Source organism: Carica papaya, chromosome 5, assembly GCF_054855325.1.
Source record: "Carica papaya isolate Zhongbai chromosome 5, ASM5485532v1, whole genome shotgun sequence".
In the NCBI taxonomy this organism is placed as follows: Eukaryota; Viridiplantae; Streptophyta; class Magnoliopsida; order Brassicales; family Caricaceae; genus Carica; species Carica papaya.
The window spans coordinates 45,407,225-45,419,462 of record NC_142313.1 but is presented as its reverse complement, the minus strand read 5'-3'; the positions used below and the strand labels follow the sequence as shown (position 1 = coordinate 45,419,462).

The 12,238-nt window shown below is 34.8% G+C and overlaps 1 protein-coding gene and 1 long non-coding RNA gene across 5 annotated transcripts; one reads left to right on the top strand and one right to left on the bottom strand.

The window, feature by feature from the left end:
• On the bottom strand, positions 1–5,404 carry LOC110806833 (uncharacterized). 2 transcript variants are annotated; one of them, XR_015818939.1, is made up of 3 exons: positions 5,257–5,404; positions 227–1,584; positions 1–36 (listed from the first exon to the last, which is right to left on the bottom strand). It is a non-coding gene; the product is annotated as an uncharacterized LOC110806833 (long non-coding RNA). The 2 variants fall into 2 exon arrangements; XR_015818938.1 differs by having other exon boundaries at positions 1–22.
• A 448-nt stretch (positions 5,405–5,852) lies between these two features.
• VAMP714 (vesicle-associated membrane protein 714) lies at positions 5,853–12,119 on the top strand. Of its 3 annotated transcripts, none has more exons than XM_088219337.1 (5): positions 5,853–5,995; positions 6,100–6,335; positions 8,333–8,523; positions 10,108–10,271; positions 11,682–12,119. In XM_088219337.1, exons 2-5 carry the CDS (start codon positions 6,119–6,121, stop codon positions 11,770–11,772), a joined length of 663 nt encoding a protein of 220 aa, XP_088075463.1. In that variant the 5' UTR covers positions 5,853–5,995; positions 6,100–6,118; the 3' UTR covers positions 11,773–12,119. The 3 variants fall into 3 exon arrangements, with proteins under 3 accessions (XP_088075463.1, XP_088075462.1, XP_088075461.1); XM_088219336.1 differs by having other exon boundaries at positions 5,867–5,995; positions 6,082–6,335; XM_088219335.1 differs by having other exon boundaries at positions 5,887–6,335.
• The last annotated feature ends 119 nt before the right edge of the window (positions 12,120–12,238 follow it).

Genomic DNA, 12,238 nt, shown 5'->3' with positions numbered 1-12,238 from the left:
TCATGCTGTTGAACTACGTTCCCTGAAATTCAAAAGCTAAACTGTTGCGTCGAAAAGGAAGAATTATAAACAGAAAACAAAAACACACACACACAGGCAGATATATCAAGTATGTAAACATCTAAGTACATAGAACCTGTGTATATACGCATTTGAACAGTATGACAAAAGGGCAAAGAAATATAAGGGCCAGAAAATTTATTGTTAAGTTGAAAAGCATGAATACCAAGAGCCATTGGCCAATCGTTACTTCTCCTCATCTTAGATTGACGGGTGAGCTTAAGGTCTGGAATTTTATTCCCCTGATTACCACAGGAGCTCTAGCTCCTCAGCGCCAAAAAGAAAGCATTAAAACAAATCCAAGAGGAGCGTAAAGAAAAAAGAGATCAGTCTAATTGTTTACACTATAGTAGGTTGACTTGATACATAGAACCATTTGCAAAAGGTGGTTTATCATCATGCAATGGACAGTTGGACCAAAAGAGATTCTACTGAACCATAATTAAAATAATAGTTATTAATTTTTCTGGGCCGGATATTACATATACAATGGACAGTTGGACAAAAAAAGATTCTACTGATCGGAAGAAGCTATCTTTGCAAGTTGTTTGATATCCTGAAACTCTGTGGTGTAGTAACGAAGAAGTAGAGAATACATTGTTCAATAACTCAGTTTTGCCTTAACACAGTAAGTACAGTATCTATAAATTTTAGTGTACTGTCTCAAATTTGTAGCTATTTTACAGTTTATTTGTATCAAATTATATATAAAGGAACACACATATATGCACACAAAGAATAATTGCTCATAATAAACATCAAAATTCTGACAAGCATTGTTCCTAAACAAAAATCAAACAACATATATCATTTAGAAATTTATTCAATTTCGTCAAGGTGGGAAGTCCTGTGAGTGTATTTAAATCACTGGGTTTGTTTAATTTATTGTAATGCGATCAATATTAGCAATCAGCTGAATCAAAGTTAATGCCTAAGAAGGAATCAAAGAAAATTCTCTGAATAGTCAGTCTGCTTGCCTAAAATAGATTGTTCTGGATACTGCAAAATCTCAATTAGTCCAACAATCTAAAAAGTATGATGCAAAGTGTTGTCAATTAAAAAAGCATAATGTTTGACAGTAGGGTAAAAAATATACTGGAGATGTTTTCTAGTGTTTGCAAAATCATCCCAATCTTGTTTCCCACTTTTTATTTGATGAAATTAGAAGATGATATAATACATTAGAAAACATGCAAGCTGCCAACGGAAGACAGTTGTGTCCTGAGAAGATCTTTATAATTTCATATGACTACTTTCTAGATTCTTCCAACATGTCTTAACAGATAGTACTCAGGAAAAGGCAAGTCAAAACAGATTAAACATTTACTATACTTTTGTAGATACTATATCTTTGAAGCATCTGAAACTGTCGAAGCATCCATGATTAATCGAGATTCTGGATAAAGATCAAACTGAGAAGAACTCAACAAAATGTTCCAAGATCTGCGTTTGAGCAACAAAATCCAAATAGCTTTCAACTGTAGCTCTGATACCATAGTAGATTTTGTAATAAGCTGATGAAATCTGATTCAAGAAGAAGAAAAATTTAGAGTGAAAACTTGCAAGGAAGTCGATACAGAGAGAGATGAGAGAAAAATCTAGAATGAGAATTTTGGGGAAAAAGTCATCTATTATTAACTGCAGTCAGATGGTATTCATACATGCGGTAAAACCCGTGTTTAAGTTTCAGCTAATTACAAACAAGACCCTGCACTTTTACGTAATTACATTTGTAATCCTATATTTACAGGTAACAATTAACTCTAATAGTAACCACCAATCAGACTGCAGTTAGTGAATCCTAAAGTTAAAAAATATTGATTCTTGTCAAAGTACGTCTTCAGCAGAAGCTCATGGATTCTAGCACTCCATAACACCACAACTGAGATGAGTCATATGAAAAATGAAATGATGAATGTGTCTTAAATATTTGAAACCGTGACTTCTTTATCAGATTTTCAGGTTATGGCACCTTACTTGATTTTGGATTACACCAAGCAATAAATAAAAGAACCACCATGTACTAATAGTTCACATTAACAAACCAAAAAACTCCATCGGTGGAAAGAAGATGATTTATTCGGATTAACATGAAAAGCCAAGTACATTGCATTGCCAGAATCAGGGACAACAGCTAGAAATCACACCAGAGAAAGCATAAATTCCAGGTTTTATAACCCAATTCCAGATTCCCTTGAAATGATGCTTCTTTCCTTTTCCCTTCGACACTCAAATCAACCAAGCTAGTTTCTGCAATGCCTTTCTACAAATTCCAACCAACATACCGCTTTCATTAGGGACTAATATCTGATGTAAGGTATTGACAACTGATATTATTACTATACTGCTCTTTATTTAATTATAAAATTACTATAACTCAATAATTCATTCACATAGCCAAAATTATTAATGAACTGACAATTGATATTATTAAAAGGTGAACAAAGTAAGTTGTCGAACCAAGAAACCTTTCTATTTAAAATATGTAATTTTCTTACACCCTATACAAAAATGCAACTGCTACTTATATATCTCAAAGAAGAAGGTCGAAGAAAAAAAATAAAAAAAACACCAAAAATGGATAACAAAAATAACAAAACAGTTGACTGTTATAATAGGAAATACAGCTGGCATAGCACACTCCATTATGCATGCTGTTACAACAGAAAATGCAGCAGGTGAATATCTTAATTCTCTACATCGCCCCCTCAAGGTGGAGATTGATGGAAATCAACCAATTCGAACTTGGACAAGAGAAAATCAAACTGAAGAAATGAGAGGCTCTTAGTGAAAATATTTGCTAGTTGCTGCTTACTAGGAACAAACTGAGGTTGAATGAAACCTTCATTCAAATGATGACGGACCAGATGACGATCAATTTCGAGGTATTTGGTGCGTTCATGGAACACTGGATTGACAGTAATATGAAGGGCAACATTGTTGTCACAATACAAGGAAATTGGCAGAGAAACATTAATACCAAAATCATGTAATAAGTAGGAAAGCCATTTTAACTCACAAACAGTGGAGGCCATGCTTCTATATTCAGCTTCTGCTGAAGAACGTGAGACAGTAGTTTGTTTTTTTGTTTTCCATAAAACTAAGGAAAAGTCTAGAAAAATACAGTAGCCTGTGAGAGATTTTCTAGAATCCTGACATGCAGCCCAGTCTGCATCACAATATGCTCTTAAATTGAGATCATTTTGAGAGGACAGAAACAATCCTTTAGAGGAACAGGCTTTGAGATATCGTAAAAGATGAACTGCTGCATCCTAGTGTACTTGACATGGAGAGTTAACATATTGACTTAATTGTTGAATGGCATATATGAGGTCTGGTCTTGTGATATCGAGATAAAGCAACCGCCTTATTAATCTCCTGTATTTGTCAGGTTCAAAAAATAAACCACCTGCATCTGTTTATAATATTTGTCCCTTTTGCAATAGAGTCTTGACTGGTTTACTGCCAAGTAAACCAATATCTTGAAGAATATCAAGGATATACTTGCGCTGATTCAAGTACAGCCCTTCAGAAGATCTAGCAATCTCAATTCCTAGAAAATAATGTGCTGGTTCTAGATCCTTAATAGTAAATTTGTCATCAAGGAAAACCTTCACAGTATTGATCTCAACTTCATCACTTTCTGTAACTAATACATCATCAACATAAATAAATAGTGCAAGAAAACAACCTCCATTTCTCCTAGTAAATAAACAATGGTCATGTTCTGATTGTTTGAAACCAAACTGCTGCAATTGATAACAAAATTCATAGTTCCACTCTCGCGACGCTTGTTTCAATCCGTATAAGGACTTCACTAATCTACATACTTGCCCATTTGTATCCTTAGTATTATCCCTCAGGTTGCTACATATATACTTCTTCATGCAGTGTCCCATGAAGAAAAGCATTGTTGATGTCTAAATGATGAAGAGGCCAACCATATGCACTCGCCAATGCTAAGAATACTCTGACTGTTACTGTTTTTGCAACAGGAGAAAATGAGTCATAATAATCTATCCCAACAATTTGATTGTAGCGTTTGACAACTAACTTTGCCTTAAATCTGTCAACAGTGCCATCTGCTAAGTACTTCACCTTGTATACCCATTTGCAGCCTATTGCCCTCTTCCCTTTAGGCAATTCAGTTAAAACCCAAGTCTAGTACCTTTCAAGTGCTGCTAACTCATCTTGCATAGCCTTCACCCACCTTGCATCAGTGAAAGCCTGTCTATAAGAACTTGGTTCTGTAACTGCAGAAACATTAGCCATACATGATATGTAGTGATCATGAAACATTGGTGAAGGATGATAGGGAAAAATGTTAATCGGGTATGATGATCCGACAGGAACTACTACTGAAGTACTGACCTTAGCACATGGTGAAGGTGATTGGACAATATTACACACGAAATCAGTGAGCCATGTGGGTTTACTTTTAGCTCTAGTGCTTCTTCTAGGTTGATTGGGTACTGGTATATCGAAATAATCAATAAGATATTCTACTATGGTGGTAGTAGGAGAACTAGGTGGAGAAGAATCAGACTCAAGGATATAAGGTGTAGCAGATGTAGCAGATGGTGATGGTTGGTATGAAAAAATATTTTCATAAACGACAATCTCTCTGGAGATCAAGACCTGTAGCACACTCCATTATGCATGCTGTAACAACAGAAAATGCAGCAGGTGAATATCTTAATTCTCTACAAAAGGCAACTCTCAAGTCTTCACCAGGCTCATAAAACTCAGAGCCTTGACTAGGATAATCGGTTCGTTGTAGTTAATTGCAATAACCGTAGGCATTACCTTCAATAAAAAGCCATTTCCATCTTGGATTTTAAACAAAACTTCCTTTCCTGAGCCTTCCTCGACTCGTGAATTTTTTTTATAAAAAAGTTATGCGATGGACTCACTTCGTGCATAGACATTTGCAATTCATTTTTCGTTATAACTGTTTATTTTCACCGTCTCAGATTCAAAACTTGAAGACATAAACGAAAATGTAGCTTCAACAATTCAAACAACCAAACAGAAAATTCACCGGGCGAAAAAATGAAGACACCACTAAAATCGTTTCAAATCAACCTTCATGCATTTTACCAAAGGAAGTTCAAAATCTAACAGAAACAAGGAAAACGAAGCAAGTAAATGTAGAAAAATAAACAGATAACGATAGATGAGAGGAGAATTTTGTACCTCGCGTGTTTTGCTCGTTCAATCGCAGGCAAGTTATCGGCAAGGAGAGGCCACAGGACAGGAGGGGCTCAATTCAATGTTGTGTTTAAGCAGAGAGTAGGGAAGTCCTGCCAGCACTTTTGACTCAAATCAGCATTAAAAGTACGAAAGTACCCTTCTTACCGTATTCATTTTTATTTTTGTTTAAAAGAAAAAGGAAATTAGTACAAATTATATGCTTAAATCATTATGAGTTTATCCATCATTTCATTCTCTGTATTTGGTTTTAATTTGCTACGAATAAAATCATTAAATTGTCATAATTACGATGTAAAATACAAATAATAAAATATAAATATTTATTTAAATAAATAAATATATATAATATTATGAGCTGTAATTATATAATTAATCTTATGTTTAAAAGTGCTATAATTATATAATTAATAAATATTTAAAGTAATTACTAGTGAATATAAATTATCACGTACTAAAATATCTTCTTTATAATAATTAATTAACAAAAATACCTTTTTACGAAATTTTGTTTTTGGAAATTTAAAAGTTTTTAATTATTTTCTGTTTAATTTTAATTAATTTACAGTAAATTTTCACTACTTAAATTAAATATTATATATACGCGGATGGAAAAATAGGGAGGAGGTGAATTCAAACAAGGCAGGTAGTGTTTGTGTGTTGTCCTTACTGTCAGCGTATCAAAATCTCCGCAGAGAAGAAAATACCCGCCGTGGACTTTCCGGTAATATAGCTTTCCGGGTGATCAGCTCCCTTTCTTCTCCCCTTTGAAATCCAATCAGCACGCATATTGATACTAATCGTACACAGGCATCGATATATACGCAGAGAGAGCGGGAGGGGAGCCATGGCTATTCTGTATGCGTTGGTGGCGCGAGGGACGGTGGTCCTTGCGGAGTTCAGTGCAGTCACCGGGAACACGGGGGCAGTGGCTCGCCGGATTCTCGAGAAGCTTCCGTCGGAAGGGGACTCCAGGCTCTGCTTCTCCCAGGATCGCTACATCTTCCACATCCTCAGATCCGATGGCCTGTCATTCCTCTGCATGTCAAACGACACATTCGGCAGTGCGTTTCTTTCTTCTCCACCCTCTCCGCTCAGTTCATTTGTGCTTTTCCTTTCCATCATCTTATAGCAATTCACCTTATTCTAGGATTTCATTTTGTTTTCTGCTTGTTCTGTTTTTTTATTTCCCATTTTTTGGGTTTTAACTCATGGCGAGTCACCGGATTTCGCAGTTGAAGTGCTTGAAACTAGTGAATTTAATATAGACTTGATGGTTACTAATAATTTCTTTCTCTTTGATGTGGTTGATGATAGGTAGCTTTCGCTGTTCAATTGTAAATCTAATATTTGCTGTCTTGAGTTTCGCCCGTCTCTCTATATGGGAAAAGCAGAAACTTTGGTTTTTTGTTGGTTTACTGTGTACTTATGTGCTTTCTCTGGCATTAGGTGGCAACTTTGGTTTTCTGATCTTGCACTATATCAACAATGTTCAGAAGAATTCTTTCCTGTGCCTTTAAATTTTATTACCGGTGTGAGATTAAAAGAACAAGAACTCACCAGGGGACTCGTTAGAATGATGAAATCAGATGGCTGTGTTATTCTCTTTAAGAGTTTTTTCTAGGTATGGTAATAGGTCAAGCTGAAGTGCTTGAAGAATTGTGTGCCAAGTAAGCTGTGACAGGAGTTAGGATGAAAACTTGAGATAAAGAACTGTAAATTTTATGTAATGATTACTTCGTTTTACTTTAAGACTGTGTTTTAGTTGTAAATTCTGCTGATTTGTTTATGGATCTATCTGGCAAAGAATTGGATTAAAAAAAGAACAAAACTATTTCTTCTAAAATTTGATCGGAAATCATATCTGGCAAAGAATTTATGAAGACAAAGACAATTCTGGAAATTATAGCTGTACTAAGAATGTGCGGAAATCCTAATTTTTTATTGTTTTCTTGTTTAGGTATCTAGGTTATTTAGGCACTCTATGGATACCTATGTGATTTTACTCGAATTGCTTACGAATACGATACTAATAATCTCTTGTTGATCGAGTGTTTTAACAACATTATTATTGATTTGTATTCCTCATTTTATATAATTGTCGATTTGGGTTTTGTCTTTTTCTACCTTTCTTAAACCTATTTCACTGATGCTACATCAGTTTGCAGTAAGGCTCATGAATTTTGTTGGACTTTCTTTGGACAGCTTTTTTCTGTTGGTTATTGCTTATTTTTCTCTATCTTTTTTATTGTTTGGAATATATCATATCCTCTATTGATGCATTTGTTTCTCTTCTCTTTCTAATAATATTGCTTTTCTTTTTGTAAACCAAAAAAAAGACATAAGGCTAAGTTTTTTATTAGCATCCTTAACTAGTGATGGAGCCACAATTTTTTTTGAAGGGGGCCAAAGTGTGTTTACCTCATAATTTGACTCTAAGCAGATTTGAGGATGCATGTCAATTCCAATTTTTTTTTTTTACTTTGACCACCATATAATATTTTGTGGTTTATAGTTGCAAAGAAAAGAGCAATATGGTACAAGTCGACTGTGAATGAATAACTTTTGTATTTACTGATTTTGATTCCATCTCTTCATTAATGTGCTCAGCCATCAGACTTTCTTTGGGATACATCAGTTTTTGTGGCTTCTTTGTGAGCTTGGTGCATGCCTTTTTTGGGGAATCTTTGTGCACCATGCAGAGGAAATTTTGCTGTTCTTTTTGTATTGATGTTCCTTATCCTATTTCTTTATGTTTTTCTTTTTTCTGTTTTCACTTGTTTTAAGAGGACACCTTATCCTCTACCATTACATTCTCTTTCTGTCTATATAAAATCTTCTTTTTGTGTTTAAAAGATTGTGTTTATCTGATTTTCCTTTTTGAAACCAACACAATCTGCAAAATAGCAAGTACAGGAGCAGTATTTTGCCAACAATTTCTTGCTGGATTTGGAGATCTTTTGCACTTTTTGCGTTCTATTTTATCTTCATGAACTCCTTCAAAAAAGTAAAAAGTAAAACCATGCTTCATGAATTAAGTTGCATATTGTCCTTTGTTCAGGGAGAATTCCATTTTCATACTTGGAGGATATTCATATGAGGTTCATGAAAAACTATGGCCGCGTGGCCCATTATGCTCCTGCTTACGCAATGAACGATGAGTTCTCCAGGGTATTACATCAGCAAATGGAATTTTTCTCTAGCAATCCTAGTGCTGATACTCTTAATCGTGTGAAAGGAGAAGTTGGGGAGGCAAGTATCTATTCTTGTGCTGGCGTGTTTACATTACTATCAAGCTTGTTATCATGTATTTATCATCTGACACCATGTTCCGATGTTTGCTTTAACTGGGAACTTATTAATTTTTATTTTCTCTGAAAGTCTTAGTAATTATAGTATGTAAAAGGAGTTACATATTTCCTTTTCCGTTCAGTTCCGTGTCCCACCATCTACCATATTGTTAACTTCCTTATCTGGTACTTGCAGTTTGTGTGAGATCTCGAGCATTTATCAAATTGGCATTTTTTGCCATTGGTAGCCTATACATCTTCTTTGTCTCTATTTTTAAGCAGAAGCAGATAAAATCATACTAAGCATTGAGTTGAATCACTTTGTGCCTATTTGGAAGCATGACTATGATTTTGTGCCCTTTCACAAATTTTGTCATTGCAAATTGTGCATATTATACTCTAAGAAGTTTTCATAGATCTGCTATGAGTTCATGACAACAATATTTTAAAGAAAAAGTAAAAATATAGTACGAATTTGAAAATAAGTTAAAGTTTTTCTTTTTGAGGTTTGTAGAAAACTCTGTTCTAGCGTAAGAGATCATAGATACGTACATGCATGTGTACATACTTATACACACACGCACACACAGAGAGTACATGCATATAATTAGAGACACAGACTCGCACGCACATACACACATATGTACATACGTCTCCGTGTATATGCATATATGTAAATGTACATACATATTGGTAAAGAAAATAAAGACTAGAAAATAGTTCTATATATCAACTGCACTGCAGCCTTGTTTTTACAAAAGTCCAAAACCTTTAAATGAACATGTTGTAATGCAGAATTTCTCCTGAAAAGTACCTTATTCTTCATAACCAAGCACACACTGACCGATCATTGATCTACTGATATAAATTTCCCCAGTATTTGCACAAATTGGTTTGAAGTAGTTAAACTTTCCACGAATGGAGACCTCCCCAATATTTCCACTTCTTATTTAACTTTTGAGTGCCAAACCTCCTCTTGACCTGCTAAATCAATTTACGACAAAAAGAAGGGAAATGCAGAAGTTTCCTTTGGAGTAAGGAGTGGCGTGCTAATCTTACAATTTCCTCGTGTGTCTACATAGCTAGTTTAAGAAAGCTCCACGTAGTTATCATATGAAGGGAAATCAACCATGAATTAAGCTAAACCTAGATGTGCCAGAAGAATGATTGAAATATAGTGTGAATGATTGAAATATAGTCTCCTTATTCATTCTCCAATTATTTGGTTTTACAGTGTCTTATTATCTCCTGTCAGTTTCTTTTTCAAAAAAAAAATTGGTCTTCCAGTTGCTTTTCTCACAGGGTTAAGGTGTCTCTGCCTGAGGTCATTTGGTTATATTGGGGGTCTTTTGTTACATGAGGATACACATTGTAATACTTGTATTTATATTTGCTTTTTTTGGCTCAATATGTTCCCTTTCTATCTTCTTTTATGCTTTGGGATATTGAGCACATGCCTTGGGTCTTTGCTATCTTTTCTATTTTCTAACCCATTTAAGAAAGCAGTTCTTTTTTTAATCTTCAAGAAATTAAGTTTGGTTTCTAGATACGCACAATTATGGTTGACAACATTGAGAAAATACTGGAGAGAGGTGATAGGATTGAGCTTCTTGTTGACAAAACGGCAACTATGCAAGATGGCGCATTTCACTTCAGAAAGCAGTCTAAGCGGCTTCGCCGAGCTCTATGGATGAAAAATGCAAAGCTTTTGTGAGTACCTTGATGTTTCTTGTACCACTCTCAAACTTAAGCTATTTACACCCAAGAAATTTTAGTAATCTCTTCTGATTCTGAGGAACAAATAATATCCTCTCTAAAAAACTACAAACCAAACCTCTTGAGTTTTATAACCAATTCTATTTGTTTTCCTGTCAATTCTAGTTTTTATTACTTTCATATGTTTCTATTTGATAGTTCACTGTACCTGCCAGCAAACTTGTGTTAGTTATCATACTATTTTTAGGATAAAAGCCTACTGTTTGATATTTTTAACATGGTGTTCTTTGTGGTTTTTGTATGTGAATATTTATGCCATAACTCTATACAGATGCAGTAAGGTCTTTTGAAGACATACATCCATGGTCTCACCTGCACATCAATGCTACTGTTATAACTAAAATTGCTCTATATTTATGGTCTCAATTGCTATTAGATTGATGTTTTTATCTATTAGCTATTGTGCTGGATTTCTAGGTTCTGGTCTAGAGATTTCCTTATATTTAAGTTAGTAGATAAGAGGATTTCCTTTTTAGGTTGATGTAGGGCAAAAATAACTGGAAGGAAGAGTAGATATTTATTAAAGAGCTAGGTTATGCTTAGAGAAGCAATTACGTTTGTGATAAAAGTGCTTACTATAGGAATTCTACCACTGGTAGAATCTCCTCCTCCGGTGTCCTGGGACTGGAAGGTCTGAAATTCAGCTCTCAATCCTCTTTTTTTCTAAAAAAGGAAGGTAAATTGTCAAAAAATAAACATGAGTTTATCTTCTACTGATATACATACATATGTGAGGACAAACAGGTGATTGGATATATCAAAACATAAACACTTTAAGCACACCCACAAAGTCAAGATAGAGGTAGTGATTCTTTCTGTCTAAAAGGTGGTTATAAGCACCAAACATGTAGTCATTTTTAGTTTAAATAAAATGTGGAATGTGTTTATTAGGTGGTTTAAGAGTAGCTTGAGATCAATCCCAAACAGTCTTTAAGCCTTCTACCACAACCCTGCCAGCTTCTCTTCGATTAGCTTTCCAACAACGTGTGAAATTTTTGATACACAAGTTACATAAAAATCATGGGAAAGCATATTCTGATTCTTTTTCCACGGAACCCTGAAAATCAATTGGCGTGAAATAAGAGGGATAAATGTTGACAGGCAATAGTCAGGGCTGTAATTTCTATGTTTATTGTTCAAAGTAGTAGTTTGAAAAGCTTGAATAACAGACTCATAGTTGAGTTATTAATCATTGTAGGTTGTGTACCTCGTAACCTAATTCCCCTAATCATCCTGCACCTCTAAATTTAAATTACAGAGATTTTGCTCAGTGTAAACCACCCAAACGTACTAGCAACACTTACAGAATTCTCACTGGAGAAAACATATATCTGTATTTTATAGGGTCCTGTTGACGTGCTTGATTGTTGTGCTGCTGTACATAATTATTGCGGCCTTTTGCGGAGGCATCACTCTACCTTCCTGCAGATCTTGAGGTATGTGTTTCAGGTGGCTTGTTTCTGTTGACGTATGCATTCATGACTTGTGAGATGATTTGTGGGGGGTTCACATTGAGTAAAACTTAGGTGATTTCACGTCTTAAAATTTTGATTTGTAAGTTGAAATACCGTATGCACACGGGTGAAAGGTCTTGGGAAGAAATCATGTAAATTATCTGGGTGCTATGAAACTAACATGAAAGCCTGAGAAGTTGCCAAGTTTCTGTGGATGGATTTATCCTTTGTGTCCTTGTAAATAAATGCCTGAGACTAGAAAATATGTTATATTTATGTAAGTTTGAAATTCTGCTTCCTGTAATTCCATGCAAATGGTACTTTGCAATTCGCTGTGGTTGCTCTCAGTTCTCTTATAGCTATAGGACAATATCTTAAATGCATATTAATCTTAGTAAAACCAATTAATTTGTTTTGTTTGGTAACAAAGAAGGATAGTATCGTACA

Excerpts from the sequence above, each read along its gene's own strand:
- VAMP714 (XM_088219337.1), top strand. The coding sequence starts at position 6,119 with ATGGCTATTCTGTATGCGTTGGTGGCGCGAGGGACGGTGGTCCTTGCG. Across the intron at positions 6,336-8,332 it reads GTCAAACGACACATTCGGCA|GGAGAATTCCATTTTCATAC; the intron begins GTGCGTTTCTTT and ends TCCTTTGTTCAG. Across the intron at positions 8,524-10,107 it reads TGAAAGGAGAAGTTGGGGAG|ATACGCACAATTATGGTTGA; the intron begins GCAAGTATCTAT and ends TTTGGTTTCTAG.